The 26526-nt window shown below is 36.1% G+C and overlaps 1 protein-coding gene across 7 annotated transcripts in view; it reads right to left on the bottom strand.

Moving 5' to 3' along the window:
- LOC106673765 (E3 ubiquitin-protein ligase RBBP6) overlaps nt 1–26526 on the bottom strand; it is a 49525-nt gene that overhangs the window by 18327 nt on the left and 4672 nt on the right. For 4 of the 7 annotated variants that reach the window (XM_024225165.1, XM_014406001.2, XM_024225161.1 and 1 more), the window contains exons 2-10: nt 24849–25042; nt 20830–20917; nt 19787–19823; nt 18525–18572; nt 18373–18461; nt 18175–18289; nt 17981–18108; nt 17769–17920; nt 17064–17393 (exon numbers count right to left, since the gene is read on the bottom strand). In XM_024225165.1, coding sequence (XP_024080933.1) covers nt 17064–17393; nt 17769–17920; nt 17981–18108; nt 18175–18289; nt 18373–18461; nt 18525–18572; nt 19787–19823; nt 20830–20917; nt 24849–25014 — 1153 coding nt within the window. In that variant the 5' untranslated portion in view covers nt 25015–25042. The remainder of the gene's footprint in view (nt 1–17063; nt 17394–17768; nt 17921–17980; nt 18109–18174; nt 18290–18372; nt 18462–18524; nt 18573–19786; nt 19824–20829; nt 20918–24848; nt 25043–26526) is intronic. The other 3 variants (XM_024225163.1, XM_024225164.1, XM_024225166.1) reach the window with 2 other exon arrangements.

The raw sequence follows: 26526 nt of genomic DNA on the forward strand, positions 1-26526 counted from the left end.
TAAGAAAGGCGAGTGCCCCTGGGCACGACGGTGGAGAAGCCCGCGTAATCGGCGCAACAGCAGATACAACCAATGAATATTTTCATCAAGTGTTTACTAATTGCCTCAGGGTCGGTTATTTTCCAACCGCCATATGTGCCTTTCTAAAGAGTGGACACCCACCTGAGCTCCCAAGTTCCTACAGGCTCATTTCCCTTCTTCCTGAAATTGGAAAGGTCCTCGGAACCCTAATACTAAATTGCGTCAGAAGTACTGAAAGTGGAGGGCTGCACCCTAATCAATACAGTGGAGTCCCAGAGGTAAATCAACGACACCATGCAATCTGCCAACTCCAGAACATTATAAGTATTTCAAATGAAAAGTATGCGGTTGGCATCCTGTTTGACATCTGCAAAGCTTTCGACAGAATGTGGTGGCCAGCAGTATTTAACTCGCTCCGGCAAAGACTCTTCCCTGCAGAACGACTCCAACTGGTCAAGAGCTACCTGAACCAAAGGAAAGCATACCTGGAATGTGGTGAGGTCACATGCAGCCAGAACATTAGCATGGGTGTCCCCCAGGGCTCAGTACTGGGTCCGTATTTGTGGTCGGTTCTTTTTGATTAGTTACTGCATACTCTCAAAGAGAGCAAGCTTCCTGGTCATAGCTTATGTAGATGACCTATTTGTCGTTATCCTCGCGAATACAAAACCGGCCGTTGAAAATCACGGGGCGTCAGTAGTCGATTTAGTACAGAATTGGTGTCATATGGTCAAATTGCAACTCACAATGGAAAAAACTGAGCACATTCTACTAAATGGATCCTTAAGCCTCAGGACCCCCCCCCCCAGTCATTACGCTCTAACGGGGGTACTATAAAATCCAGCCCTGACGTCAAATATTTGGAGGTGCAGCATGGCCGAGGAATGTGCTTTCCCATTCACACACGAAGCACTACAGCAAAGGCGGCGCAGACGATTGCACGAATCAAGTCGATATGTGGCCCAAGCTGTGGCACGAGTAGAATCACATTTTATCATGCCCTAGGCGAGTCAATAGTCTTATATGCTGCCTCTGCATGGACAAGGAAGCAGAAATCTGCAGATTGGAGATGCAGCCCAGAGGAGCGCATTACTTCCTGTAACACAAGCCTACAAGACGACGTCAACAGTAGCATTGCAAGTCATCGCTGGGCTACCACCCATAGACCTTAAATGTACAGCCATAAATGCATTTGGGACCTGAAGAATGGCCACCAACCGACCATTCCTGCTGAAACAATTGATGAAATAAAAGCATGGGTCCTCCAAGAATGGCAGAAAAGATGGGACCACTCCACAAAAGGGAGGCAAACGCATCGCATATTCCCTAAAGTTAAGGAGCGCATGAAGATGTCGCACATATATCTCGATCACTTCGTAACACAGGTCCTCACAGGACAATGTGGACTTCAACTCTAAGCTTCATTATTTTAATCTTAAAGCATCGCCGGCATGTGGTAGCAATGAAGAAACAGTGGACCATTTTATCTTCCACTGCCCCTTGCACTACTCGGCAGCTAAAACAAAATGGCTTAATGAAATGAAACAAACAGCCTTGTCTATAAATAGTGACCTATAGAGAACAATGGTCGAAAAAGAAAATTATGATGCCACAACAAAGTTTGTGCATAGTGCCATGCGCAACAAGGGTTGCCTGCAGGCAAAGCAGAGGCTTCAGACCAATAATGACGTCTAAACTTCAATAATGACCTTTTTTTTCTTTCGATGTATTTATGTATATTTTATATATGTATTTTTATGTACATTTTTGTAGTGTATATTTATATATGTATTTTTTATATTGTGTGTATTGTATATATGTGTTTATGTATGTAAGTAATGTGTATATTTATTTTTATGTTTTTATTTATTTTTTTCCCATGATCATCATTAGGAGAACAAGAAACAAGAACAACAAGAATCAAGGAAGGAAAATAAAAGGCCATACCTCCCCCACCTGAATTTTCAATAACCCTACGAGCCGCCTCTGCGAGGCCCATCCCAGACACAGTTGATCAAAAATGATCTCCCCCCCCCCCGATCGTTCGTTTCTGTGTGTTGCAGGACAATTCAGAAGAAAATAACAGATGTCTTTCACCTTTCGAGGAAGAAAATCCACCGGAAGAAACACCATCGACTTCACAACAACAAAAAAGAATGGGAGCTCCACAGAAAGCAGTAATTTCGAAGAAGAAATGTATCTGGAAAGCCAACAACAACTGCAAAGCTATAATAGAATGTTTACTAACCATGATCAAAAGTGGGATAATTCAGGCAATAGACCTTCCTCTACTCGTAAAAACGATATCGAAAACAGTTTACACGATGAAGAAACCATTACCCCAAATCTGGGAGACTTGTTTGACGGCTATGTCACCTCTATTACCTGCAATGAGATCTTCGGATTACGACATAATGGACTGCTCAATGGACAACATCTTCTAAGCAGACTGCTTCACGATATTTGGTACCCCAGAAGACACGGAACATTTAGAGAACTGTGTGCGGACGTGCATAGGAGACTTTCTAGATTCACACAACCAACCGGATTACTCTTCGTCTTCAAACACGAAAACGAATACAGCCCTCACGTCCACTGCGTCCACGATTGCACCTATTCCAACAGATCGTGTAGATGTTATACAATCTCCGATCTCAGCAATCAATACAGGCGAAGGGGACGAAAATGTATCAGGCGGGTCATAAGACGAGGATCTTCCAGTACAACCGCCGCCTACCTTGAAAATCTCCAACGTTATGCAACGTTGGAACAAAGGCTTAGGATGTATTTTTCGCTCGGAGGTTTCGGATGGCACTCATCTAATACAGATGAGGATAATGCCTTATGCAGCAGCCAAGAAACTAGAGCGAGGGAAACGTTACCTGACGACGACTCGTTACTTCGAATTTGTGATCAACCGAGTCACACAACCACAAATTTACCGTCAACTTCGGGACTTGTCCAAGTCGGCAGAGTAGCTTGTCAAAAATGGCAAAAATCTCGCTCAGAGTACCGTACCGAACAAATCTTATAATTCATGGAGACCAACCTAACGGTTCCCGATCATGACATTACAGAATCTCAGATATGGCTCTCACATCCAAATTTTAAATTCATCACAGAAAGAGATAATATTTATTGAACAGCTTTAAATGAGCTCGGCAGGTGGGGTTGAGATGCGACCGTTACATAATCACAAGAACTAAAGAAAAGAGAGAGATAATAAGAACAGGAGTGGGGAGAGGAAGGAGCATGGATTTTTTTTTTTTAAATGCTCTTTCTTTCTAACCTCCAAGTTCTAGCTTCCGTCTATAATAAAAAAGCAACACAAAAGCCTAAGAAACTGTAAAGAGCCAGCAACGGCTTTAGGAACAGTACTAAGAAAGAAGGCCTCGATCCATCATCTCGACGTTACGAAACAGCACCGGCCCTTTTCAGGGCAACAAAACTCCCAATACTAAACTGGTGAACCCGATGTGAACACGCATCATGGATGAGGTTGAACCCCAACATTCAGCCTCAGGAACAATCACAGGAATCCTCCCTCCATAGGTCCGGTACCACCCTTCTGGAGAGCGACCCTGCTGTGTGGTTCATCCAAATACAAGCCGTATTTGCTACTTCAAGAAGTGCATCAAGTTCTGCTAAATATCAGCTTGTTGTCGCCAATCTCGAATTGGCACAACTACAAGTAACTGATATCCTGCGGAATCCTAGCAAGACACCATATGAAGACCTGAAAGCTGGCTTACTTAACATTTTCAAGGAAAGTGAAAGTATTAAAGTTACGCGGCTCCTCGAACAGACTACTCTCGGAGATGAACGACCGTCACACTTCCTCCGTTCTGAGACAAAAAGCAATGAACCTCGTCTTGGAGGAACTTCTACAGAACCTGTGGCTACAAGCTCTTCCCAAAAGGATGCAAGAGATCCTCGTGACTGTTGACATCGCAGACCTCGACAAATTAGCTACCTAGTCCTGCCATATGTTCTGTTACAATCATTCACCTTGAAAATAATCCCAAACAAACGCCTGGCGAACCTTGCTCTCTTGCCTATTGTTTACCTTTGATATAATGCTAAATTCTTTTACTCAGTTGTTATTGAGAATTAATAACATCAAGATGGAACGCACCCTTGAACAAAACCGTTATGCCATCATCACACTGCACAAGGCAGGTAAATCAAAATCAGAGATTTTCAAGACGCTGAAATCATTAGGAATAAATGGACAATGTGGCGCACCATAAATCGCTTAAAAGATACTCTATCTATTAAAGACAAACCAAGGTCCGGTGAGCTCTGTGAGGACGAAAAATGCCATCAAAGCGATTGAAAACTGAATTCGAAGAAATCCACTACGAAAACAAAAAATATTGTCCAGAGAAATGGGGATTTCTTCCCGATCAATGTCGCGCATCATAAAAGACGATCTTTCGATGAGTGCTTACCGTAGAATGACAGGACAAAGGCTTACAATATCTTTAAAAATATTAGAGTCGAAAGAGCCAAAGCATTGTTGTCCCGGTACGCCGATGGAGTTCATCAAAACATCTTGTTTACCGATGAAAAAATTTTTACCATCGAGGAAAAATTTAACGTCAAAATGACAAAGCTTATGCTAGAAGTTCTCTAGAAGCTCATCAAAAAATTGGAAGGGTAGAAAGAGGCCATCATCCTGCTTCCGTAATGGTGTGGTGGGGAGTTTGCTACGATGGCACCACAAAACTCCATTTTTGTGAGCAAGGAGTCAAAACAAGGGCAAAAAATTACCAAGAAGACATCCTTGAGAAAGTAGTAAAGCCCGTAAATACTACTCTTTTTTCCGGAACTCATTGGGTCTTCCAACAGGACTCGGCTCTTGCGCACAAGGCCCGAACAACTCAGCAGTGGCTGGAGGAGAATGTTCGGGAATTCATTAAGGCTTCAGATTGGCCCTCGGGAAGCCCAGATTTGAATCCTCTGGACTACAAGGTGTGGCCCCATCTTGGGCTTATGGCTTGCCACAGGAAACACACCAATTTAGAGAGCCTCAAGTCCGCTCTGCTAAAAGCAGTTGAGAAATTTCCTCAAGACGTGTTGCGTACTGCCATAGATGATTGGCCCCGAAGACTAAAAGCTTGTATGAAGGCAAAAGGTGGTCATTTCGAGTAATATTATTTTATTTCAATCTTAAAAAATATTGGATTTTTTAAAATAAATTTCTTTTTCAAATTATCAAGTTTCTCTATTCCCTAATGGCCCTTTTTCTTGTAACAGAACTTATGGCAGGACTAGGTATAACTGCAGATAAGATAGCCAAAGTCGAGGCTGCGAACATATACACCATCGAAAGCTCAACATCATCAACAAACTCAGCTGTAGACACCTTGTCACGACAAGTGACCGAGTTGACCAAAAAAGTCGAGCTTCTGCAGGTACAGCTCTGTCATCGATCACGAAGCCGCCCAGGGACTCCCTCGATGCACCCCAGGACCAGAAGAAACTATGTTTCTATCACCGGAAGTTTGGTGATGAGGCACGACGATGTACAATAATCTATCAAGGCATTCATGATCCTAGTGGTTGATCGCCTTTATAAATAAATTTAAAAAAAATAAGACAAATATTAACCCACTTGTGGTCAAGGGTCACCTGGATATCAGCCACTGCTGGTGTCACCACTTCCGGAAACTACATGACTGGTACTCCCCATAGGGGCCAGTGGCCTTAAAGAGACCGTCGATTCCACTCAGGCTGAGTCTCCCAGTGAGGGGCGAGCGTCTATGGCCTCAATGTCACTGAGGGATATGTCAGAGAAACTCAGGATTGCAGATCACCTTTAGAAAAATTACAAACTAAATGTGCTGAAGGAGCTATGCTCAGATGTACTGATCAGCCATGATTTATTAAAATAGCACCAGAGTATAACATTAAAATTGGGGGAAGGAGTTGCTAAAGTACAGCCTGCTGGGCTATTTAGCCAACTATCCCAAGACTGTCGGCCTATCACAACAAAATCTCGCTGTTATTCTAGAGAAGGCATGGACTCATCAATGCAGAAATTGCAAGGCTGCTTTCAGAAAGAATTATTGAACCCAGTAACTCGCCTTGGAGAGTACAGGTCCTTGTCACGAAAAATTAAAATCATAAAAACACTAAATTGATGTTAGCGCAGCTGTCCTAACTGGCAGTGCATTAACCATTGCCATTATGATCTGGGGAGCATATAAAAGCAATTTTAGAATCTCAGAGAGATAATCTTAATTGGGATCCTACAGAGGAAAAGGAATACTTGGTGGCCATAAAGAGCTATTATTGCCTTCGTCCCAGAGACACTCTATGAGTCCTGTACGTTATGAAGTAAATGTGGCAGACATCGTAACACCAAAGACGTATGAAGAAGCACTGAATTCTCCTCAAGCAGACAATTGGAAAGCAGCTATAAGCGAAAAACTGAACTAATGAACCTAGCGAAGTCCAAGATTATGATTTTCAGGAGGGGCAGGAAGTTATCAGCTTTTGAACGGTGGTCTTTCAAAGGTGAAAGTATAGAGATCATCAACCAACATAAATACCTAGGAATCTATCTGTGATCTAAATTGTCGTTCTCTCACCATCTGAGTCAAAAGGCCTCTTCAGCTAAATCTTGTCTACACCGAATCTGGAAAACTTTTATTGGCCACAATTCACCACTTAACCCACTAAGCTAAACTTACTCAATGTTGTGTGTCGTTCAATTTTGTGTTACACATGTCAAGTTTGGGGGTTCCGACGACATGAAGAAATTGAAAAAGTGGCCTACCTGATACAACTCCCAATTACATGCTTTACAGTGAAACATCAGCAGACCTAATTTTTATTTACACAATAAACCTACACTTTCGGTACATCCTCAAAATTCTCACTTTTCCCAATTCTCGTTTGTCTAAAATTACAGCACTTTTCATAATCTGATTCAATTTATTATTTTGGCTTGCCCATTTAAACAAATTCCCAAATTAATTGGATTTTCACTTCATTTTAACACAGGACAATGTTGACAACTGGCCTGAATGCTTTTTGGTAATCCTTGGGAGGGCATCGCGATCCCTACGAAATTGCCTACGAAAAAGCAAGGTCATCTGATCGATTTTTTCCTCTATAGGGACCTAAACAATTCTCCAAACCTGGTGACCGGCCACGGCAAGGTTCACTCCCTTAAATTCTCTGACCTCCACTGGATCCTAAAAGTGAGATGTGAACAACTCCACTTATGTGGTGTACCCTGGAGAGAAGTTGAAAAGCAACGCTGTCCTTTATTAATTCAAGGAAGAGAGAGGACACCTTTCAATTTGACGCTGAGTGTTCAATCCTATCACAGCTCCCCGTCTACTTTATCTGGGGCATTGTGAACTGCCAAGGGCCCAGGCTGATCTCCTTACTTGATTCAGTAAATGATAAAAGTGAAAATCTTGCTTCTTTTATCCGTGCTGCATGTACTATAACTACAAGTTGATTTGTTACTTTAATTTTTGAATCTGAAATAATGTTTTAGTTTAAGTTTTTAAGTTTTAGTTTCATTTTGTTTATAATTTGTAATATAGTGTTCATTTTGTTATTATTATATTATTATTACATTCTTCCTGTGATAAGGTTTCATACAAGCTTACGTTCTGCAGCTTTTATTTTGATTTATTGGATGTTTTCAATTTATTTATTTCTAAATATTTTTGAGCGACCTCCGGCAGATTGTTAACCTGCCGCATTCTCAATGCTTGTTTATACTTTTGTTCTTTGTTTATTCTTAAGTTTAATAAAACATTATTATTTTTTTTAATATTATTAAAAATAAAGGGAACAGATTAAAAAATAAATAAATAAAAATTGAAAAAACACTGGTGTATATATATATAGTAGCAGCCTAGCATTAGGCTACACACCTCAGGCATGGCATAGGGCAAAATTACTGTTTATACTAAAAATAGTCTACACTACCCCAATCCTATAAACCATCACCTAACACCTTTTTTTCTAAAGGCACTTGAAAAGTTGATAGACAACCATGTAAAAATGACACTGTAGACAAAGTTTGTTCTTCACTGTCAATAGGCATACAGAGCAGGATGATCAACAGAAACTGCTCTGTACCAGTAACCAGTGACCTGAGGGAAACACTAGAAGCAAAGGAAATAGCAATCTGCATGTTCCTCGACATTGAAGGAGCCTTTGATAACACATCTCGTTGCGAGTTGGCGACTTTGGCCTGTTGCTACTTCAAATTGATTTCGTGTATCAACCTTCATAAAATTTGGTCAAAATATCCACAAAACTTTATAAAACTAAGGAAATATCAAACGTCAAAAAAAACATTTGGAAAGTATCTTTTTTTCGATTTATCCAAATTGAAGCCTCGGTTGAGTCGAGAGTTGCGAGTTAGCGACTTTGGCCTGTGGCTACTTCAAATTGATTTTGTGTATCAATCTTCATAAAATTTGGTCAAAATATCCACAAAAACTTTATAAAACTAAGGAAATATCAAACAAAACACGTAGACCATACTATCGGGTTGTCCGGAAAATAATGCAGGATTTAAAGTTTTCATTAAAAAAAATCTATATAAAATATTCTGTTTACGTTTACAGGATTACTCATTTGTATGAATGTCAACACTTATCAATCCTCTTCCAAATGATATTGTTTGTTTACCTCTGTAGCATTCCGCTACTTGGAAATAATTCAGTCATCCTTATAATGTCAAAGCGAGAATTTCGTNAATTATTTTGATTAAAGAACATTGCTTTAAAGTAACTAGTTTCTTTTTTTTTGTTTAATACCAAAATCCTGCATTATTTTCCGGACAACCCAATACATTAAAATTAGTCATCACCTAAATAATTAAGCAAAAATCCTATTAAAATAAAACTAACTAAACCTCTTCCAGTTCATCTCTTCATTTATTATACAGTACCATTTAAGGAATGTTTACAAGGAAATGTTAAATGGAATTTACTCGACAGTTCTTTCCTTGTTGATTCCCCAGCTACCCAGTTCACAAACTTAAAACACTTTTTGAATAAACTTTTTTACAAATTTTTAAATGTTAAATTTAAACGAGAAAATTTGTGTAAAATTTATGGCTCCAGTAAGAAATTTAACGTAAAATGAAGCCATCAGAGCAGTGACCCCTGCAGAAGAAAGGTATAGCAAACGTGAAGTAGCCAGGAGTCTTGAATTTCACCACACCTCTACATGGATAGCCCTTTGGTGGTTCAAGACCCACACATGAAGACAAGGGCAAAGGTGTCCAAGAGCCACAATCCAGAGGGATGACTGTTAGAATAAGGCTAGTTTCAAGACCTATCTGCTTGCCTGGAATGTGGTGGTTAAAAAGAAATCGAACAAGAGCAATTTGCCTTCGATTAAAACCACTACAGGCCAACAGACCACCATAGAGAATAGAACAGGAAAAGAACGTAAAAATACCCACAAAAAAAACCACTGCCCAACAAACTAACAAACAGCAACAAAAAAATCAAATGAACGAAATGATGGTGACATAAATAGGTAGGTTCTAACTGACCCAACACCTACCCTTTCGAGCGAACCTCTACTTCATACCGTCAAAGACACAATAAAACCAAAAAGCACGAGAATAAAAATAGAAGGTGTTAGAACCACATGTTATAACGGCGAACTTTTGAATTGTTCGCGAAAACACCTACTTCTGAGATATTCCCATTGTGCAATGCGAATAGAAGTGGAAAAGGAAGAGGCTCTGGGAAGAATGAGAGGGTAATTGGCTTTTGATCTGCTAAAGGAAAAGAGTGAAAAAAGGATTTTGCCGTGCGAGTCTGTGCAGACGAGAAGATTGTATAGTGGAGTTATATTTATTTTTTTTATTGTATATACTTTTACAATTTATGTTCTAATAATATTGTACAAGCTCAGAGTTTTGGCCAAAGGTACTATTCATTTATTTATTTTTTTATATATATAAACAAAAGTAAACTTTTTTTTATTTTTAAATTAATTACAGAAGCTATTATTATACTTATATGTATGAAAATGTTTTATTATTTTTATTTTTTCATTATATACAGATTTGTTTGAAAAAGAGGTATTAGTGGAATTTATTTTACTTAATTTTATCCTAACGTAACAACGTAAAGCTGCAAAGCCCTGAGGACGGAAAGAAAACCCTGGCCAATGTAGCCTTTAATAAAAAAGGACTAACACCACGAGGGCTCCAGCAGAAAAAGCCCAGAATTATAATACTGCGTGTCCCGAGTTCTATCATCAAAGAACAATTACTTCAACAGTTAATTGATAACTTAAATTCGGTGCGGACTGGAATACTGAAAATATAAGACCCCTCCATACGGTACCCTACGGTAAGCCCCGTGAAGGAACAGTCAAGCTGGTATCGTTATAGAAATGCTGCCCAAGCAATGGGAAATGATTGTGAAGGCAAAATATTCCTGGATTGCCAGGTCTATCCGGTAAAACAATATGAGGAGATAACACAATGCTTTAGATATGAGCACACATTACGCCTATGTCAGGCTGATAAAGAAACAAGTGCTAAATGTACTGGGGAACACTTAACTAAAAAGTGTACAACTGAAAATCATAAATGTATAAACTGGGCTGGTGTGGGACTTGATAGCCGACACAGGCCTGACTCAAGGAAGTGCCATGGACACGTAAGAGAATTGCAAAAACTTAAGTGCACCACGGACTATGGCGAGTCGCCTTCAGCACAGCTGGCCGGGGACGAGGAGTCAAAACTGTGCAAATTGAGATGGAAAGTGATGCTGCTGCGGTACAAGAACCATGGAAAAGAGAGCTTTAAAAAGCATTGGGAAAAAATGCAAGAGTAGTTTTTAATAGAAATATTAACAACCCCTGGGCTGCAGTGTATATCATAATACAAGACTTGGTGTCATGCAACTTAATGAAACTACAGATACCATGGCATGTGCGTTAATTAAATTGAGACACTGTAGAGCCTTAGTTGTTTCAATCTACTCGGGGGGACATTGGTAGCGACGATCTGGCTGCCTTGAACTCGGTTACGACCAAGTATGCCTGTCTCCCAATTATAGTGATGGGTGACTTTAATGCCCATCAAGTCGCCTGGGGTAACCACTCGATGGACACCAGGGGATGCAAGGTCATGAAGTTGAGAATATCGGTATGGCGCTATTGAATAGAGAGGATTCGCCTATTATCAAATTATAGAAGATGCCACCCATAGTGATCATGAGTTGATTCAACTGGTCCTAGCGGCAAAGTCAGTGAAAAACATTAGAACTACCAGAACACGCATTAGCAAAATACAAGACAAGGAACTGTTGCAAATTGTTGATCGCAATATACGCGCAATTGAACCACTGCTCCTGAGGCCAGCAGAAACTGAAGGAGAAATCGAGGAGAAAGCTATGGCCTTGTTAACGGCCCTAGGAGATGCTATTAGGTGCTACGAACCTCCTGCCCCACTACACCTTGGCCCCCAATGGTGGTGCGTAGAACTACAGCAAGCAAAAATCAAGTCACTTAGATTACACAAGCACTACCGAGCATTGAGAGGAAGTGATGATCAGGAAGCAAGAAGAAGATACCTTGAGGTACACAACACCTATATGAAGGCAGTCAGACATGCCGAGAGACAGTCATGGCGGGCCTTTGTTGAATTTGATGAAAGTCGTGCCAATAAGGACACATGGGGTATGCACACCAAGGTGGTTCTTGATAAAATGTGAACAGGCAGTCTACCATTCATTTTGGAGGTGATGATTCAAGCGAATGGAGAGAATACTCCTGGAAACTGCTTTCCCCAAAGATATTTATGATGACAATGCAAGCCATGTTGTGCAAAGACAAAATATGAAAATTAAATGCAAGATGATAGACAATGTTTACGCCAATGTAAACATTTTTATATATGTTAGTTAAGTAGAAATCTTATCCTTTATTATTTTAAATTTATTATTTTTTAAAAAATTATAAAGACAAAATTTGTAAGAGGATCACGACGCTGGAGGGAGAAACAGGTCAATTTTCAGCAATCCTTCGTAAAAGGAGTGAGTCACTGCCTGGTTCTTGACCCGTATGCACGAACGTACATCAGCTGTCTTCAGCGAGTCTCTCCCGAGGATTCAACCCGTACGCACGAACGTACATCAGCTGTCTTCAGTGAGTCTCTCCCGAGGATTCAACCCGTACGCACGAACGTACATCAGCGGTCTCCAGTCTGTCGCTCTCTGGCTTCGACAGGTACGAACGAACGCACCTTTGACGTCGTCCGGCGAGTGGCCCCCAGACTCCAAGATAAGCGCCAAATCGTTTGATCTTCACTGCCGTGAGTCAACAAGACGTACGAACGTCCTTACTCTTTTAATTCAACATTGCCCTTTTTTGTATTAACCTTCTTATAACCAACTCTCTATATATCTATATTTCTATATATTTGTTCACTTTGTTTTGTTTCTGGCCAGATTTTAGTTTCCGTATTTTTATCATAAATTGTCAGTTAATAAATTTAATCATCCAACGAATTGTTCTTTTTTTAACCTTAAGTCCTTTACGCAACAGCCGGCAACTATCTCTGGTAACGCCGGACTTGGAGGGTAGATATCCAATACTCACTCCCGCCGACGTCTACGAAACAGACAATGAACCTTAGACTGTCTTTGAGATAGGCTCAACGATGAAGTAGAGAAATGGGAGAGCGCCGGGCTTTGATAGAGTAGAATCTTGAGCCATTAAATTAAATATTAAAAACAAAAGTGAACCTCTCCTGCAAACTATGAACGATGCCAGGAGGCTCGGATATTTCCCTAGAGTGTGGAAAAAAGCTATAGCCTGCCCCTTCCTGAAGACCGGAAAACTGTCGGATTGCCCCGAGTCAATAGAACAAAATCGTTACTGTCAAACCTTGCTAAGCTCTTGGAAAGCATGATGACGTCCAGAATATAAAATGGCCACTAGGGGGCTCAAGAAGATCAGAAATGAAAACCAAGCTAAGTACTGTGCCTTGCTTATGCTAGATGTAAGCAAAGCCTATGACAGACTTTGGTGTCCTTATATAATTCATTGGCTCAACTATAGGAAGGTGCCTCCAGACAAGATCAATTTAATGACTTCTTTTCTTATGAACAGAACAATACAGAGATCCTCTGGAATGTCACTTGGCCAGGAGATAGAAATGGCGGTATTCTGGGCCCTCTGCTGAGCAAATTAACTAATTTAGAAGGACTTAACCACTTGACGGTGCAGGGCAATATGCGAACTCAGCGCTTAATCTGAGACATCAGACTAAAGGAGACAACCGTGAGAGAAAACCCCAATCCAAATTGTCATGCAACCCATGCTGATTCGAATATGAACCCCCGGTTGAGTCGAGAGTTGCTAGTTAGCGAATGTAGCCTGTCAACTAGTTCAACTTGATTTCTTGTATCAATCTTCTTAAAATTTGGTCAAAATATTTAGAAAAACTTTATAAAACTAAGGAATTATCAAAAGTCTAAAAAAAACTTCGTAAAATTGTTTTTTTTTCCAATTTTTGATATGTGGCTCCAGGAAAGTCGAGTTTGAACGGGGCCTCAGGGGCACCTGGCGCCACTCCTGAGTACATAAGTCGCCTTCTGGCGGTTTGTGGAACTATTAGAAAGCCCTCGCTTTGTGGGAACCAGATGGATTCAAAAGAAAATAAAGAAAAACCGGGCAATAAAAAAAGGACAATGACAAAGGCAAGAAAAAGGAACACGATAAAAAAAAAAAAAAATGGTATGTACCAAAAACTACATACTTCCAATATTAGAGGTGAGGTTTATTCAATGAGTTGTTCTATGTCAAGAGGAACAACAACCGGCTCCACTACCCCAAATAGCACTTTATCTGCTCGCAAAAATAGTGGCCAAATTAGACCTGCGAAAAAAAGATCAAGAGCGCCTACCTCACCTCCTGTTCTCTCCAAAACAGGAAAGTCCGCAACTACCAGCAGACTGACTGAGTTAGATCCCTTTGCCCGACGGTCTAGCTTGAAGAGAACTCTGCCCCATGAGACCGATCCGAAGGAACCAACAACTCGCGTCGCTGAATCCATTAGGGTGGCTAGCCACACAAGTCTAGAGTCTGAATCGACCGGGTAACTGCAATATTACGAAGCCGCCACTTCACTAAGCCACAAGAGAAACTAGCAAATGAAGAGACCACTGAAAAGCAGGCTCAATTGTGGCTAAAGACGGTCCATGAGAGGCATAACAACAGCAGAAATAAAAATGGCAAAAGAGGTGTAAAACAAACTTTAGTAGTGGGCCCGGTTAGCGGCGTGGAACCACTGGACCTACTAAAGAAAGTTAAAGAGCATCTGAACCCAAGAGTGACGAATTGATTGACGGATTGATGGTACAAGAGCCACAGCCTGAGGTGGTATTGCCATAAGAGTTGAAACGGATGCTCCTAAGGCAGCAGCGCTGAATGCCCTCCAAAACGCAGAGCTTAACCCATGTGGACTGGAGAAGAGAAACTCACGCATCCTAATCCTACACATTCTCAAAGATACCAGCACCAGCGAGCTATGAGATAAAATAGTGGTAGGTAAACCTCTTTAAAAATAAAATATGTGGGGATTACATACTCCTCCTACATAAGAATAATCTTGCGTCATTACACTAGAAACTAAAAACAAAGGAACCAGTAGCTAGACAGTCCAATGTTATATACACTGGGCTAACAGTGGGTCAAACAAAACCAGCTAGACTTGGTTAGAACGGCCCAGCGAATTTCAAAAAGCTTTATACACACTTCCCACGCATGCAATTTACAAACATATATGCTGGTGTTTTGATTGTTCATGAAGGTAGGGAAAATTTTAAAAAATCAAGGGTGGCAGCCTCATTGGCATGCATGTTAGCCTCAGTTCAGATTGAAATTCCTGATAAAAATTGGTTTTGTACCTTGAGAGTGTAAAATGTTAGTTCACAGTAAACTATAATTGAAAACCGCAGGGGAAAAACGAGTTAACTGACATTTTTATCGAAAATGGGATGATGACGGTTTCTTATAGATTGAAGGTAGGCGAATACTATGGTGTCTCAAAACAGGGGAAAAGTGAGTTAAAATGGTCGAAATACGCATTTGAAAAAGAAAGTACAGGGGAAGAACGAGCTATACTGAGCGGTACAGGGGAAGAATGAGTCAACTTCATGTCCCCTGCTACAAACTCTCCCAAGGTCAGGTGGGTCATTCTGTAATTCACATCATTCCCTTATCAGCAGTTTTTCTTCTCGCTTGGCCTTGTTTGTTAGTAAGTGCGGTACTTGTGATTTTATTGTGTTTTTGTGCGGTAGTTGATCAAATGTCATCGCCGGACTGTTCAGAATCTGAAGGGTCATCAATAACAAGTTGACAAGGAAACGCAAGATAACTAGACGAATGCGGGATGTTTCGAAAAAACTTCGTGTTCAGTCCCAAGAAACTGGTCGTGACTGTGAGTGTTTTAGATATGTTTTCAGAACATTACAGAACATGAAAGGCAGATTTTAATAAAACAGTTCAATGAGCTACGCTATTGGAACAAACAAAGCTGTCATCTGGCTGGACTAATTACTATAGTTCTTGTTCAACATACATCACAATGCTCTGCTGTAGATGAAATGAATGCTTGTTTAAGGAAATCCACGTTTTACTACTGAGTACGAATGCTTCGTGAAGGTAATGCTGAAGATGTAGTTGTGTGTAAAAAGGTCTTTGTTGCACTCCATGGAGTGACTAACCGAAGAATATAATGGAAAGTAGAAAAAGTCGAGGGTATGGAAGGAATAGGTATGAATTTTAATAAAAACCTGCCTTGTCCTAACATCACAACAAACAATGTTTATTATAAAAGACAACTTTCGTTCTTTTCTTTTAATATTCATCAAAGGTGCAAATGAGGTGTGCACATTTTTGTATGACATCACTCACTACTTACCACAACAGGTGCGACACTTTATTATATATTTGGTGATTCATGTGTAAAAAAAAGAATTGGACAGTTTTTAAATTTTTACACCACTTGGTACACCAAAAAAGCAGTTTGATATTGTGAACATTGTATTCCCCATCCGTGGCCATTCCTGTATGGAATGCGATAAGGATATGGGATTTACAAATCAAAAAACTTATTTGTAAAGGGCAGTCTGTGGAAAAAGAAAGAAATATATATTTAATATAAGGTACCTGGAAAGTTTTAACTAGTTAATGATCCATAAATTAAATTTAGAGAGGTTGGGGTCCCGTTAGTAGTTTGTAAATACTTTATAAATTTGTAAACACTATTTAAAAAATGTATAAATAAAAATGTGTAAAAAATTTATTTAGACCCTGAGCTTGGCGTAACCCAGAAAGTCATTTTTCTGTTTCCTAATCTCCAAAGAGATAGCAAGATTCATCCAACAAGAAATCAAGGGTACTGCAGACTGATAAGAAAAAAACTTATCTTGTTTCTATGAGACTTCCAACAAATAACCAAAAACAAGATTATACCACAGTAGTAAAATTTAAGTATGTTTACTTTCAATTCCTGAAGAAAGTTTTAATAGCAAACAGCTGGCGCAATTTTAATTTTTGTCTACATTTACCAATCAATAACATTAATTACATATGTCTGTGATTTCTGCGATTTATGTTTTTTAAACCTGGCACAGAGTGTAAGGTTAACTTTTTAAGTTAAATTTTCTTACATTAAGTTCAGATCTAATATATTCAAATTGATACAATATTGAATTAAAATTAATAAATTTATAATTTGTCACCTTCTAATAATTCAGGCTTATAAGAATTCTGCGATTTATATTTCACCAAAAAACAGTTTAATTAATCATACTTGAGAGAGTGAACTATGGTTTCGAGGTTAAAGCAAATAATCAGCGACTAGAATATGATTTAAGTTTTTTGGGCATTATTAATTTTCCTAATACTTTTTTTATATATTATTTTATATATTATTGTTTTTATTTATACCATAAAGGCTGTTTTCATTTTGCTTGGAGTACTGTAACTACACCTTGAAAATAAAACACTATTTTTGTACATACCATCAGAAGGAGACCGTGTGTCATCTTTGGTTAAATCGTGTTCTTTGACAATCAATGGCGGCGAGGATCTCTTTTCGTGTTCGTTTGTTTCAATCGTAGATTCAGGTTGACTTTCAATTTTTTTCGGCGAGGAGGCCTTCTCGCCGGCCGCTGCCGCCGGCTGGGCTTTGTTCGAAGCGGGTTGCGCTTTCACATAGCCCGTCTGATTGCGGAATGTGTTCACTGAATTGCGAAGGAATCTATTCGGGATGAGTGTATCTGGGGAAACATCTTTCTCCCAGCAGTCAGGGCACTGGTGATCTTCGGATTCAAGAAGTACATTTCGAATACCTGAGGGTAAATGTTAAACAGTCGGTAAATTTCAATATTAAAATGAGCACACAGGCAATAAACCTGTATAAATTTTACAAGTTAATAAGTTAAGAGGATCTATTCCTTTGTTGAATCATTATTGATGCATAAACAAATAATTTAAAAATCATTATTGACGAAAATCTTAAGTTAAAAATTAGTCTGTTTTCTTAGGATATAGAAATTTATGTAAATAATTACAGTACAGTACTTTTACTTAAGGCAACATAAAAAAAATAATTGTACTATTAATATAAATAATCTGGATGGATCATCTCAACTGGTGAATATGAATAACACTGTCAGTCACATGAATAAAATTTTTTGTAACTATATTTTAAATATTTAACTTACATTCATCACAAAAAGAGCTCCCGCAGCAAGGAATTAATACTGCATCTGTAAGAAGGTCATTGCATACACCGCACACCAAATCATGAGGGATGGCAGGCTTCTCGACGACAACTGGTTCCGTGACTTTACGTATCGGCTCTTTCCGCGCCTCACTGAAAAATTTAAAAACGGAACGTAAATTCCACCTTGGCGTAACCAATTAGGGTACTTACTGTTCGATCGAAGGTACGGCGAATTGTCCCGTTGGGGTCATCATGGCTCCAGGTACGTCTGGTCCCTCAACTGGGACCATAAAACTCCTTGGGATCCCGGTACTCTTCTTTATGTCTAATGTCGAATCCTAAAAAGCATTATAATGTTAATAATTAAAATAAGTACTAAATATGTTTAAATAAAGTCCACTTACTGGTTGGGCATTTAATTTACAGTCTTTAATCCAGTGGCCAGGTTGCAAACACTTGTAGCACCGGTAGTTTGCTGGTAGCTCGCCAACTTGATTAGATCCTTTTATCCGAAGGTAACTTTTAAAAAAAAGTAAACGTATTATAAAATTTCAAAAATATTAAATTTCAAAAATTTAAAACAGTAAGAAAAAAAAACTTACTTGGATGGGTCATAATCGAGGGTTGACTGAGTTATTGCAGCTTGGATTTTATCTGTTTCACTAGCTTCTACATTTGCTAAGTCAACTGTCTGTTCAAAAACAAAATTGAAATTAAATTAAAACTCTTTTGTTTTTTAATTAATAAAACTCACCTTTGCTAGCTTATTAGCTAGTGGGTCTAATCCATCTCCTTGGGTGCCCTAAAATTTAAAGAAAATTTTAGCTATAATGTTTTAAAAAATGAGCTTAACCTTCGACTGGTCGTGCTGGACCCCAGAATTTTTTTATTTAATTTTTTGCGGAGTTCATAAAATTTAATTGCCACTTCGATCTACTCTAAAAATAACTTATAAGCAAGAGTTGTACAGGATAAAAGGCGGCAGTGGAATTTTAGTGTGCAATCTATCCTGAAGAGGAAAATGGTACAAACCTACCCTGGGTGACTTGTCATGTAAATTTTTTTACCGTTTATTTTTAAAAAATTCCATCAATTGTGCATATTTTTATTTCTACTACATTTTTCTTAATTTGTCTTACATAATTTACTATGAACTATTTTCTAATCCAGAAAGTTTATTGACACAAGAAATTTTTTTTAAATACTTTTCACCTCGGAATCAACGGGGCGTTATTTCTTATATGAACTCTTAAATTGTTTCAGAATTGTCAAGTTTACAGTATAAAGATGGAGATTTTGTGAGTTGCTATGAGCTACGGGAAAGTTTCTTGTTGTCCTAAGATGTTTTAGGTTTGACGATTTGAAATCACATCAAGAGAGCAGAGAAAAGGTAAAATTGACTTGCGGGAGTGAATTTATAACCCAATTTATAAAATGCATCCGTTTCGAGGGAGATCTGTAATGCAAGCATATACCTAGCAAAAAAATCTAGATCTTTATATTGCATTCTTCAGCAATAACAAAATGGAAATACTTCGTAGGAACTCAACCTTCTGGTTCTATCATGCTTCAAATTCACCTCTTGAGAGCATAAGGCCGTCTGCACACGACTGCTGGGAGACGCTAACACGATATGATCCTTGTACGATTTGTGATTTATACAATATTAATAAATATTTATTCATTTATTTTATATACCTACGAATTACAATTACCTGGGAAATTAAACTGAGGGTAGGTCACCTAGCAATCGTACCATGTGAGTACAGCCTAACATGCTTGGTGACTGATTGAAAATTCTAACAGGAATCTAACAACGTTATCTAAAAAAATATTGTTTATAATATTTATAAGTTTTGAAACAATGTTTGTGTATTGGTAATTGTTCAATTTTCTTATGTGTACCGTCCATTTACTATACATTTTTGTTAACAATAAGCCTAAAGGAATATAATTTTTTTTTTACATACAGCTCGACCACTCAAAGATTAAGTGATGTAAAAATGTTTATCTTACCTTTCCTCCTAATGCAGGTAAAGCATCTGATTTTTCACTGAAATTAAAAATTGAAAATAAATTAAAACTGAAAATAATTGAACACAAATTCTTTAAAAATAATTAAAATATTTGCCAATAGTGAAAATTGTACTTTTATTATTCACCAATGTATTGTTTATAAAATAAACATTTTTTTCAAATTGCAAAATTAAAAACCGATAATGAAAAATAAAGCATCCAATTATTTTAATAATATAAGATTCATTCTATTATTTTTCTATAATTGATTAGAAATTGTAAATAAAGTGTTAATAAGAATGTATGTTTTTCCATATACAAACAAAAAGCCCTAATCAGCTTTAATTATGTGTTTTGTTTGATATGGTTTAAACACTAACACTGCTTACTGTTCATCAGATTATTCTTTTTATCTAAGGTCTGGATTGAGATGAAAAAGATACACTCACGAGCGGGATTTGAACACATGACCTCGGCTCAATCCACCACTGCTCTAATCACTTGAGCTACCGTGACTTTGATCCCCTCGGACTCCAACTCCTCATCTCAACCTACAACCTTTCGAATTTTCCATCTTTTTGCCATTTTTCAAATGTCATGTAATCAGGATTCGATTCTCAGCGACTTATGAAGTGGCCATTGAAATAACTAATATGGTCAATTATGACTGCTAAACAAATATGGATTAATGCAATGATAAATCTTTAATTGAATCATCCAAGGTAGAAAGGTGGATCCTTTGTAAACTTCTATAAATTAATAACTTTTGAAAAGACTTATCTATGAACTAGCCAGAAAAAGCAGCCTTTAATTTTTGTTTTCCCCTTAGGATAAATTTGACATCAAAAAGGAATTTGCTCATGTCAAATATATTTATATAAATAATGGCTTTTGATAAAAATTAACCTTCTGTAACTTTATCATTAACGACACATAATGTAGTTAAAACCTAAATTTAAAGAATAGTAAAGCAATCTATATCATTATAAGAAAAAAAAACTACTGTTTATAAATTATTTATATTAAATTGTTTTATTTATTACCACGCTTTTTTCTGCTGAGTAGTCAAAGGCACCCGTACTACAATTAAAGATGAATTCTTTGGAACTAAAACATTGTCATCTTCGTAAACTGGAAAAAAAATTAAAACAAACAGAATTAATGCCAGGGAAATATTATCATTCATCCCAGGGCGTTAAGTAAAGCTCAGAAAATACCTCAAAATGTTTAATACTTGCAATGATGAAAACTATGGATCTAGTAGGGTTGAGAAAAACAATGTAGAAAAAGTTTTTAATAAAGCATGATTAATAGAAGAGTCCTAATTATACTGTCAAGAATTAAAACTTTTTCTACAACTTACAAATGTAAAAGTACTTGATTTTACTTAAATATAAATCCTGAGGTATTTTCTGTCCAATCCCAAGCAGTTATTTCAATGTAAGAAAATCAAATTATCCATCAATAGATTGTTGCAAGTGTTTTTTTTTTCTTTTCTGTGCCATGAGTACAAATAGAATTGAAAGGGTAAAATTGACATAGAACAAAGCAGAACAAATAATAGATATTACATTGCTCTTTTTAAATACAGTTTTATTTATATGAATGTCATCCAAAATAAATATAATTTTATTCAAGGCTATTACATATTTTGGAAATAAAAGCCTTGCTTGTACAAAATGCATTTGTACCAAATTTTTGCATTTGGAAACAGAACTTCAACATAAAACTGCTATGATAGAAGTATCATTGAGCCAAGTGATTACGTCTTTATGTTTTAAATACTTGTATGAACATCAATGTCGTGCTTCAACAAAAAATGTGCTCACACTGGTGTTTTCTTTTTCAAGTTCGCTATTATAATATGCATTGTAGGTTGTAATCATCAAAAACACAACTTAATAGTTTAAAATAGATTTTTTTTTTTAAACATACCTTATTAATTTTTTAAAAAATTTAGGTATTAAGGGAAAAATATTAAACAAGGCATGTAATAAATTTTAGAAAAGCAAGCATATTTATTTAAAATATAATTGTTTTGAAAGTTGTATTAATATTGAAAACAGGGTTTTACAGGATTTCTATTTCACTATATAACCAAAGACTGAGATTCTTATAATCTTTCTGTAAAAGTTAATGAGCCCTTGCATTTCATCTTAACTGTATGTATATCATGCATCTTTTATTTTTTATAAGATAAAAAAACACTTCTGTAAGAAATCTGTATACTTATAGCAAATTGATAGTGGTTTGATCGATTTCTCACTGACGGCCTAAACATGCGGTATATGCAGAAGTGATCAATTTTGATCAAACCATTACCAATAGATCAAATTGCAGTAAATCCAGCAAATGCCTGGGGGGGGAATATATTTTACATTTCTAGTGAATATAAATTTTATAGATTTTGCTGACAAAGAGGTAAAAACTGTCAAATTTGGTTGTTGTTTAAACACATTTGATAAAACACATTTTTTTTAGACAATAGAGTATAAAGCCATCATACATATACAAAGTATAGCAAATATGATATAAAAGTAATTATGATGCCTTGCCTTAAGCTATTGACAAAGAAGAAACACCGCAAAAAGATGTACACAAGTCTGTGCTAACTGCAATCATGGATAATAAAATAAAAATGTATATCATGTAGAAGTTATTAGTATTAGCACAGCCAAGTTGATTACAGAAAATAAAAAGTTTTCAAAAAAAAAACCATCCCATTAAAACATGATAAAATGTTTATGTCATCTAAAAAGAATTCAAACATAAAGAATTTTCTACAAAATGATTTAATTTGCCTATTAACAACAATATGGTCAGCAGATAAAGTTATTAGTGCCAAATTATTTATGGCTGTTTTAAAAATCTAAATATATTCATGATCAAATCTAAAATGTGTCATAACACTAATGAAACTCAACATTATCAAACAAACACATCAAAGAATTGTTCCAAAGAATGCAACTAAACTTTTGTATACTTTTTGTAAATGATGGTTCTACTCATAGATTTTTGTTTATAATGATCCAGATTTCGAACAATAAACCATTATCAGGTCGAATAAATCATAAACACATCTCTCGGCATGAATTGTGATTTTAATTGTTCAAAATCCGATCATTGCAGACAAAAATCTATGAGTAGAACTATCATTTACAAAAGGTGAATCGACCTTTATATATTTCTATCCAAAGTTAAGGTATGTTACAAGAATCAAGCATAATGGACCATGTTTCAATGTTGTACGTAAAAGCCCAAATAATTTTAATGTCCTGATGAATTTCTCAATGGCTGGTGGTTTATTCTAAATTGGCTTATAAAATTTTAATAATGAATGCTGATATTAATTATATTGTGGTGAAAAAATTTAATTATTGGAATTAAAACGGAGGGAGGAGGGCATAACCACTGCTGACATAGTGGCATCAACCCTCTCTCACGTGAGCCAGATGGCCAAGGAAGGAGCCAGTAGAAAAAGGAAGTCAAGTCAGAATTTGGCTCAGGTTTTGGTGGATTGATTGTGTGTGATCTGTGGGTTTACAATAATGGGTTAAAAAAAGATTTGTCACCTTTCCTCAACCACTCAAACCACCCCATCCTGGCAGTTACGAGCATCCTTTGCACAAGAGACAATATCTTCAAAATCAGCAGCATATTAATATTTTTCATATTACCAACAAAGCATCCAACTAACAAACATTTCCATACAGATTTCCTGGTAAATTGTTTGCTGTGATTTTTTTTTTAATTTTTAAGTTTTCTGATTTGTTTTTTAATTTGGACGGATTTGAAGATAAATAATTCTGACAGAAAGTGAAGATGGCAAAATAGAGAAACATGTCTGACGGGACAAGCATGATTCTATTTACAAATTACAATAAAAATTATTTCATAGAAAAAACCACAATAAAAATGAAAATGAAAAATCACAAAACACTTTATACAGTAAGTGACTGAAGGTTCATCACTAAAGAGAGAAATCTTTTTTTTTCTAGTTTGATTTCATTTACATACTGATACATGATTGTACTCTCCAGAACAGTAATGTCAGCACTAACATTGTAAAATTAGACTATGACAAATTGAAACGCTTTAAACAGTAAACTTGCACATGATCGATGAAATGAACTTAAATCACAGCAGTTACAGACCATATTATAAATCTAAATAAATCTAAACAAAGCCCTAAAATTCATACAATACGAAGAATGTTAAGACTTCCAATTAATCCACAAACACTCGGACGTCCATAGCACACACCAAGAACAAACGACACATATAACCAAAGATGTGCTGACCAGTTTGCTGATAATTCAACTATAATTTTTTTTTTTAAATATTACAAGCATTATTTTTTAAACAATAAAAAATTTGACATTAAACTCATGATTATTTTGAATAAATATTGTATACAGAAGTGTTTTTTTGTTAAATACATATTAATTTTGTAACATTAACATTTACCTAATGCAAGACACCCATTAAATGTTTAATTATTACATCCATGCTACCAGATATTTACATTTTGTTAATAATTTTATATCAAGTGTCCAATACCATGACAAAACAACACTACACAACTTGCTTATGAAGTAAGCATTTTTTCCAGTTTTATTTCTTTAATTAACTTTTCATATAAATGAATGTGCATAAATTGTTTTTAATATACTTGTAAAAAAATTCCCCTTCAATAAACAAGCCAACACCGATAAAATAAAAAAAAATAGTAATTTATAATAAAACATGCATATATACCTTCCAAAACTAAAATTAAGTAGTAAATAAAGACAGGAGGAATCATACAACGGAAATTATATATAAACTTGCCTAAATATTGGCCAATTTCAAACATTTCATTTTTATCACTTTTATGTTTTGGCAATTATTTTAGCGTTATGTAGGATATCTTTTGTTTGAAATCCAAGGCTCTTAAAAAAAAAAAAAAAAAAAAAAAAAAAAAAAAAAAAAAAAAAAAAAAAAAAAAAAAAAAAAAAAAAAAACCGAACAAAATGTGATGGAAAGTATAAGACAGTTTTTTTGATGATCTGCTGCGTTTTACCTTCATTTGACTGTGCGTTGGTAATTTGTAGATCGAAGTCGCTTGCTTTTCCAATTTGTTTCTGCTGTAAAATCGCTTTCTTCAAGTCCCTGATGGATATGTGAAGACCGTCAAATGTGATTGTGTCAAACGAAAGGGCGGATTTAAACTTATAATGCACTGACATTATAATGTCTCATCACTGAGCACAAAAACTGTAAATTACTTGTTATTAGAAAAGTCCTAAAAGTCACTTATTTTCTTTTTATTAAATTATTACAGGCTAAGGTATTTTTTGCATTATGAATTATTGGTTATTCCATAACCTTACTTTTTTCTCATTAACAAATTTGTTTGATTTAATAAATTGTTTATAGGTCTAAAAACATAGATACAATGATTATTTTTATTTTAGTTTGGAAATTAAGACAAATCATAAGTTTTTGAACACAGCTGGCTTTAAAATCACCACATTTTATTCTCAAAAAGAAATACAAATTGTTAGCAAGAAAAAAAATTTTTTTTTCCTTCCAATTTAAAAACAATTCAAAAGTAATTTGGTCAAATCCAAAAGACACTTTTGACCCTTAATTAGAATTTTATTATAATGTACCGTTTCCAAAAGCACTCCACAAGCAAAACAAGCATAATATAAATACAAAGTTGTAAATAAACCATTATTTATTACATTTTTAAACATAGCATGTTCTAGAGGCCTAAGAAGGCACTTAACTTTGAAAGAAGTATTCAAAGCCTTCAATAATAAAGTCACTTTTGGTGTTAAATCTGCATTAAATAAGCAAGAAAATCAGTTTGCACGGTAAACCGACAAAGCTTATATTTAAATTAACAGCAATTGTTTTAATTAAATCAACCATTTTAATATTTCAAGGGAGGGAATCATAATCAAAAACATAAAAATACTTCACACTTATTAGAAGTCATTTACATGTTTGGTACTCAATCCTTATTGAAGGAATGACAGTCTCAAAGATGAAGCACAAAGTTGGTAGCTTAATATTTTTTCATTTTATATTACTTGAAATGGTTTCAATTTTTTCATTTTTTATAAAATTGATAAGCACTTAAAAATATTTCCATGCTTTCTCAATCAATGTCATAACACAACAGTGAAAATCGTTATTTTTACCAAAATTGTGTTCATTCTTTTAATAATTTTTAACAATGTTCGGCATTGGTGAAATTGTTCTGCTGCCAACAAAAGAAACATTGTAATATAAAGAACAAAAATTCAAAACTGTACAGCCATTTGGATTTCCATTTATTGTTGCGTTCTGTCCTCATATCGGGCAGAATTTAGTTACAAGTATATATCATTTCTCCACACAAGTTTGATTAAATATTACAGAAAGCAAATCAAACATTAGTATTAATGTAAATAAATAAAAATACTAATAAAAAAATTGTCATCAAAGAAGAGAAGACAACTGAGCTGAAATGCCTTGAAGGCTTTAATTAGAATATTTTAACGCTTGTTGAGTGTTCATGACAAAAGACCAAACTACAAATTGTTATTTTTAATCAAAATAACTATTAAGATTTTGAAGAAAAGGGTAGAAAGTGTGTTACAACAGTTGAATTGTATATATAAAAATGGTTTCTCCCAAAAACAAAGAAAAAGAAAAATTCAACATGATTTGGGTTATTCACTATGTTTATTGTTTCTTTTTCATGTTTT

This window comes from Cimex lectularius, unplaced genomic scaffold, assembly GCF_000648675.2.
Source record: "Cimex lectularius strain Harlan isolate CLEC.00 unplaced genomic scaffold, Clec_2.1 scaffold15, whole genome shotgun sequence".
In the NCBI taxonomy this organism is placed as follows: domain Eukaryota; kingdom Metazoa; phylum Arthropoda; class Insecta; order Hemiptera; family Cimicidae; genus Cimex; species Cimex lectularius.